Below are 7,500 nucleotides of genomic sequence, written 5' to 3'. Positions count from 1 at the left end.
CGCTGAAGAAAAGCAGGCCCAAACCATGATGCTGCCACCACCATGTTTGACAGTGGGGATGGTGTGTTCAGGGTGATGGGCTGTGTTGCTTTTACGCCAAACATAACGTTTTGCATTGTTGCCAAAATGTTCAATTTTGGTTTCATCTAACCAGAGCACCTTCTTCCACATGTTTGGTGTGTCTCCCAGGTGGCTTGTGGCAAACTTTAAACAACACTTTTTATGGATATCTTTAAGAAATGGCTTTCTTCTTGCCACTCTTCCACAAAGGCCAGATTTGTGCAATATACGACTGATTGTTGTCCTATGGACAGAGTCTCCCACCTCAGCTGTAGATCTCTGCAGTTCATCCAGAGTGATCATGGGCCTCTTGGCTGCATCTCTGATCAGTCTTCTCCTTGTATGAGCTGAAAGTTTAGAGGGACGGCCAGGTCTTGGTAGATTTGCAGTGGTCTGATACTCCTTCCATTTCAATATTATCGCTTGCACAGTGCTCCTTGGGATGTTTAAAGCTTGGGAAATCTTTTTGTATCCAAATCCGGCTTTAAACTTCTTCACAACAGTATCTCGGACCTGCCTGGTGTGTTCCTTGTTCTTCATGATGCTCTCTGCGCTTTTAACGGACCTCTGAGACTAGCACAGTGCAGGTGCATTTATACGGAGACTTGATTAAACACAGGTGGATTGTATTTATCATCATTGGTCATTTAGGTCAACATTGGATCATTCAGAGATCCTCACTGAACTTCTGGAGAGAGTTTGCTGCACTGAAAGTAAAGGGGCTGAATAATTTTGCACGCCCAATTTTTCAGTTTTTGATTTGTTAAAAAAGTTTGAAATATCCAATAAATATCGTTCCACTTCATGATTGTGTCCCACTTGTTGTTGATTCTTCACAAAAAAATACAGTTTTATATCTTTATGTTTGAAGCCTGAAATGTGGCAAAAGGTCGCAAAGTTCAAGGGGCCGAATACTTTCGCAAGGCACTGTATATGTATGTGTGTATATATATGTATGTGTATATGTGTGTTTGTCATCCAGACTTGCCTGTCAGGTTTGCGTGTGAGACAGATGTTCAATTTCTCCTGTAGCATTAATAAAGCTACTGACGTCTCACAGAGAGGGGGGGGGGGGGGGGGAGAGACAGAGAGAGAGAGAGGAGAGAGAGAGAAAGAAAGAGAGAGAGACACAGAGAGAAAGGAGAGAGGGGAAGAGAGGGGGAGAGAGAGGGTGAGAGAGAGACACAGATAGAGGGAAGAGAGAGGGGGGGAGAGAGAGAGCGAGACACACAGAGAGAGAGAGAGAGAGAGAGAGAGAGAGAGAGAGAGATAGAGAGAGAGAGAGAGAGAGAGAGAGAGAGAGAGAGATAGAGAGAGAGAGAGAGAGAAAGAGAGAGAGAGAGGGGAGAGAGGGAGAGAGAGAGACACAGATAGAGAGAAGAGCTATACAAACTGATGGAAAGTGGTGTTGGGGGTAAAACATACGACATTATAAAATCCATGTACACAAACAACAAGTGTGCGGTTAAAATTGGCAAAAAACACACACATTTCTTCACACAGGGTCGTGGGGTTAGACAGGGATGCAGTTTAAGCCCCACCCTCTTCAACATATATATCAACGAATTGGCGCGGGCACTAGAAAAGTCTGCAGCACCCGGCCTCCCCCTGCTAGAATCCGAAGTCAAATGTCTGCTGTTTGCCGATGATCTGGTGCTTCTGTCACCAACCAAGGAGGGCCTATAGCAGCACCTAGATCTTATGCACAGATTCTGTCAGACCTGGGCCCTGACAGTAAATCTCAGTAAGACCAAAATAATGGTGTTCCAAAAAAGGTCCAGTCACCAGGACCACAAATACAAATTCCATCTAGAAACCGTTTCCCTAGAGCACACAAAAAACTATACATACCTTGACCTAAACATCAGCGCCACAGGTAACTTCCACAAAGCTGTGAACGATCTGAGAGACAAGGCAAGAAGGGCATTCTATGCCATCAAAAGAAACATAAATTTCAACATACCAATTAGGATTTGGCTAAAAATACTTGAATCAGTCATAGAGCCCATTGCCCTTTATGGTTGTGAGGTCTGGGGTCCGCTCACCAACCAAGACTTCACAAAATGGGACAAACACCAAATTGAGACTCTGCACGCAGAATTCTGCAAAAATATCCTCCGTGTACAACGTAGAACACCAAATAATGCATGCAGAGTAGAATTAGGCCGATACCCACTAATTATCAAAATCCAGAAAAGAGCTGTTAAATTCTACAACCACCTAAAAGGAAGCGATTCCCAAACCTTCCATAACAAAGCCATCACCTACAGAGAGATGAACCTGGAGAAGAGTCCCCTAAGCAAGCTGGTCCTGGGGCTCTGTTCACAAACACAAACACACCCTACAGAGCCCCAGGACAACAGCACAATTAGACCCAACCAAATCATGAGAAAACAAAAAGATAATTACTTGACACATTGGAAAGAATTAACAAAAAAACAGAGCAAACTAGAATGCTATTTGGCCCTAAACAGAGAGTACACAGCGGCAGAATACCTGACCACTGTGACTGACCCAAAATTAAGGAAAGCTTTGACTATGTACAGACTCAGTGAGCATAGCCTTGCTATTGAGAAAGGCCGCCGTAGGCAGACATGGCTCTCAAGAGAAGACAGGCTATGTGCTCACTGCCCACAAAATGAGGTGGAAACTGAGCTGCACTTCCTAACCTCCTGCCCAATGTATGACCATATTAGAGAGACATATTTCCCTCAGATTACACAGATCCACAAAGAATTCAAAAACAAATCCAAATTTGAAAAACTCCCATATCTACTGGGTGAAATTCCACAGTGTGCCATCACAGCAGCAAGATTTGTGACCTGTTGCCACGAGAAAAGGGCAACCAGTGAAGAACACACACCATTGTAAATACAACCCATATTTATGCTTATTTATTTTATCTTGTGTCCTTTAACCATTTGTACATTGTTAAAACACTGTATATATATATATATAATATGACATTTGTAATGTCTTTACTGTTTTGAAACCTCTGTATGTGTAATGTTTACTGTTAATTTTTGTTGTTTTTCACTTTATATTTTCACTTTGTATGTTGTCTACCTCACTTGCTTTGGCAATGTTAACACATGTTTCCCATGCCAATAAAGCCCTTGAATTGAATTGAATTGAATTGAGAAGAGAGAGGGGGGGAGAGAGAGCGAGACACAGAGAGAGAGAGAGAGAGAGAGAGAGAGAGAGAGAGAGAGAGACACAGAGAGAGAGAGGGAGAAGGAGATGAAATAGATGGAATGAGGAAGAGATTAGAGGTGTCCTGGAGGAGCGTGATTTGTCTGATAATGGAAGGATGGAAAGATGGAATGAAGTCACTCTCCCATTTCCCTGAGTCAAGATCAAGATAAAGTTAAACCCCCTCAGGCCTCCCCTCCCTCTGACTACAGAACACCCTAAGGCCTCCCCTCCCTCTGACTACAGGCCTCCCCTCCCTCTGACTACAGACTTCCCCTCCCTCTGACTAGAGAACCCCCTCAGACCTCCACTCCCTCTGACTACAGACCTCCCCTCCCTCTGACTACAGAACCCCCTCAGGCCTCCCCTCCCTCTGACTACAGAACCCCCTCAGGCCTCCCCTCCCTCTGACTACAGACCTCCCCTCCCTCTGACTACAGAACCCCCTCAAACCTCCTCTCCCTCTGACTACAGGCCTCCCCTCCCTCTGACTACAGACTTCCCCTCCCTCTGACTAGAGAACCCCCTCAGACCTCCACTCCCTCTGACTACAGACCTCCCCTCCCTCTGACTACAGAACCCCCTCAGGCCTCCCCTCCCTCTGACTACAGAACCCCCTCAGGCCTCCCCTCCCTCTGACTACAGACCTCCCCTCCCTCTGACTACAGAACCCCCTCAAACCTCCTCTCCCTCTGACTACAGACCTCCCCTCCCTCTGATGACAGAACCTCCTAAGACCTCCCCTCCCTCTGACTACAGACCTCCCCTCCCTCTGACTACAGACCTCCCCTCCCTCTGATGACAGAAACACCTCAGACCTCCCTTCCCTCTGAATACATAACCCCCTCAGACCTCCCCTCCCTCTGACTACAGACCTCCCCTCCCTCTGACTACAGAACCCCCTCAGACCTCCCCTCCCTCTGACTACAGAACCCCCTCAGACCTCCCCTCCCTCTGACTACAGAACCGCCTCAGGCCTCCCCTCCCTCTGACTACAGACCTCCCCTCCCTCTGATGACAGAACCCCCTCAGACCTCCCTTCCCTCTGAATACAGAACCGCCTCAGGCCTCCCCTCCCTCTGACTACAGACCTCCCCTCCCTCTGACTACAGAACCCCCTCAAACCTCCTCTCCCTCTGACTACAGACCTCCCCTCCCTCTGATGACAGAACCTCCTAAGACCTCCCCTCCCTCTGACTACAGACCTCCCCTCCCTCTGACTAAAGACCTCCCCTCCCTCTGACTACAGACCTCCCCTCCCTCTGACTACAGAACCCCCTCAGACTTCCCCTCCCTCTGACTACAGAACCCCCTCAGACCTCCTCTCCCTCTGACTACAGACCTCCCCTCCCTCTGACTACAGAACCCCCTCAGACCTCCCCTCCCTCTGACTAGAGAACCCCCTCAGACCTCCCCTCCCTCTGACTACAGACCTCCCCTCCCTCTGACTACAGACCTCCTCAGACCTCCCCTCCCTCTGACTACAGACCTCCTCAGACCTCCCCTCCCTCTGACTACAGACCTCCCCTCCCTCTGACTACAGACCTCCTCAGACCTCCCCTCCCTCTGACTACAGACCTCCTCAGACCTCCCCTCCCTCTGACTACAGACCTCCTCAGACCTCCCCTCCCTCTGACTACAGACCTCCCCTCCCTCTGACTAGAGAACCCCCTCAGACCTCCCCTCCCTCTGACTACAGAACCACCTCAAACCTCCCCTCCCTCTGACTACAGACCTCCCCCCTCTGACTACAGAACCCCCTCAGACCTCCCCTCCCTAAGACTAGAAAACCCCCTCAGACCTACCCTCCCTCTGACTACAGACCCCCCCTCCCTCTGACTACAGAACCCCCTCAGACCTCCCCTCCCTCTGACTACTGAACCCCCTCAGACCTCCCCTCCCTCTGACTAGAGAACCCCCTCAGACCTCCCCTCCCTCTGACTACTGAACCCCCTCAGACCTCCCCTCCCTCTGACTACAGAACCCCCTCAGACCTCCCCTCTCTGACTACAGACCTCTCCTCCCTCTGACTACAGAACCCCCTCAGACCTCCCCTCCCTCTGACTACAGACTGTAGTGTGTGTGTGTGTGTGTGTGTGTGTGTGTGTGTGTGTGTGTGTGTGTGTGTGTGTGTGTGTGTGTGTGTGTGTGTGTGTGTGTGTGTGTGTGTGTGTGTGTGTGTGTGTGTGTGTGTGTGTGTCTCACCTGACGGACATGGAGAATTCTCCTGGAGCGCTCTCGCTCTCTCTCACGATGAACGCTCCTCGGTCTCTCTGCCTCAATCTGCCCTCTGCAACCCCCCTGGATACACGGCCTGCGAACCACCTGGTGTAACAGTATGTACCAGTTATCATGAGGTAACAGCATGTACCAGTTCTGTATTTTATCATGGGGCAACAGCATGTACCAGTTCTATATTTTATCATGGGGTAACAGCATGTACCAGTTCTATATTGTATCATGGGGTAACAGCATGTACCAGTTCTGTATTTTATCATGGGGTAACAGCATGTACCAGTTCTATATTTTATCATTGGGTAACAGCATGTACCAGTTATCATGGGGTAACAGCATGTACCAGTTCTATATGCTGTAACAGAATGTACCAGTTCTATATTGTATCATGGGGTAACAGCATGTACCAGTTCTGTATTTTATCATGGGGTAACAGCATGTACCAGTTATCATGGTGTAACTGCATGTACCAGTTATCATGTTGTAACTGCATGTACCAGTTATCATGGTGTAACTGCATGTACCAGTTATCATGGTGTAACAGCATGTACCAGTTATCATGGTGTAACAGCATGTACCAGGTATCATGGTGTAACAGCATGTACCAGTTATCATGGTGTAACTGCATGTACCAGTTATCATGTTGTAACTGCATGTACCAGTTATCATGGTGTAACAGCATGTACCAGTTATCATGGTGTAACAGCATGTACCAGTTATCATGGTGTAACAGCATGTACCAGTTATCATTGTGTAACAGCATGTACCAGTTATCATGGTGTAACAGCATGTACCAGTTATCATGGTGTAACAGCATGTCCCAGTTATCATGGTGTAACAGCATGTACCAGTTATCATGGTGTAACATCATGTACCAGTTATCATGGTGTAACTGCATGTACCAGTTATCATGGTGTAACTGCATGTACCAGTTAGCATGGTGTAACTGCATGTACCAGTTATCATGGTGTAACTGCATGTACCAGTTATATATGTTAGGATGGGGTAACAGCATGTACCAGTTATCATGGTGTAACTGCATGTACCAGTTATCATGGTGTAACTGCATGTACCAGTTCTATATGTTAGGATGGGGTAACAGCATGTACCAGTTCTATATGTTATCATGTGGTAAAAGCATGTACCAGTTATAATGTTGTAACTGCATGTACCAGTTCTATATGTTAGGATGGGGTAACAGCATGTACCAGTTCTATATGTTATCATGTGGTAAAAGCATGTACCAGTTATAATGTTGTAACTGCATGTACCAGTTATCATGGTGTAACAGCATGTACCAGTTATCATGGTGTAACTGCATGTACCAGTTATCATGGTGTAACTGCATGTACCAGTTATCATGGTGTAACTGCATGTACCAGTTCTATATGTTAGGATGGGGTAACAGCATGTACCAGTTCTATATGTTATCATGTGGTAAAAGCATGTACCAGTTATAATGTTGTAACTGCATGTACCAGTTATCGTGTTGTATCAGCATGTACCAGTTATCATGGGGTAACAGCATGTACCAGTTCTATATTTTATCATTGGGTAACAGCATGTACCAGTTATCATGGTGTAACAGCATGTACCAGTTATCATGGTATTATCATGGTGTAACAGCATGTACCAGTTATCATGGTGTAACTGCATGCACATCCTTCCTGTTTGGCCCTGTCCGGGGGTGTCCTCGGATGGGGCCACAGTTTCTCCTGACCCCTCCTGTCTCAGCTTCCAGTATTTATGCTGCAGTAGTTTATGTGTGGGGGGCTAGGGTCAGTTTGTTATATCTGGAGTACTTCTCCTGTCCTATTCGGTGTCCTGTGTGAATCCTTCTCTCTTTCTTTCTCTCTCTCGGAGGACCTGAGCCCTAGGACCATGCCCCAGGACTACCTGACATGATGACTCCTTGCTGTCCCCAGTCCACCTGGCCGTGCTGCTGCTCCAGTTTCAACTGTTCTGCCTTATTATTATTGGACCATGCTGGTCATTTTTGAACATTTGAACATC

General features: G+C 47.3%; 1 protein-coding gene across 2 annotated transcripts in view; it reads right to left on the bottom strand.

Moving 5' to 3' along the window:
- Positions 1-7,500, bottom strand: part of grapa (GRB2 related adaptor protein a) — a 34,597-nt gene that overhangs the window by 10,545 nt on the left and 16,552 nt on the right. For both annotated transcript variants that reach the window (XM_036972316.2, XM_036972315.2), the window contains exon 3: positions 5,458-5,577. In XM_036972316.2, coding sequence (XP_036828211.2) covers positions 5,458-5,577 — 120 coding nt within the window. The remainder of the gene's footprint in view (positions 1-5,457; positions 5,578-7,500) is intronic.

The sequence above is a fragment of the Oncorhynchus mykiss genome, chromosome 13, assembly GCF_057628025.1.
Source record: "Oncorhynchus mykiss isolate SJ-2025 chromosome 13, ASM5762802v1, whole genome shotgun sequence".
NCBI lineage: Eukaryota > Metazoa > Chordata > Actinopteri > Salmoniformes > Salmonidae > Oncorhynchus > Oncorhynchus mykiss.
This window is presented reverse-complemented; position numbering and strand designations above follow the sequence as displayed.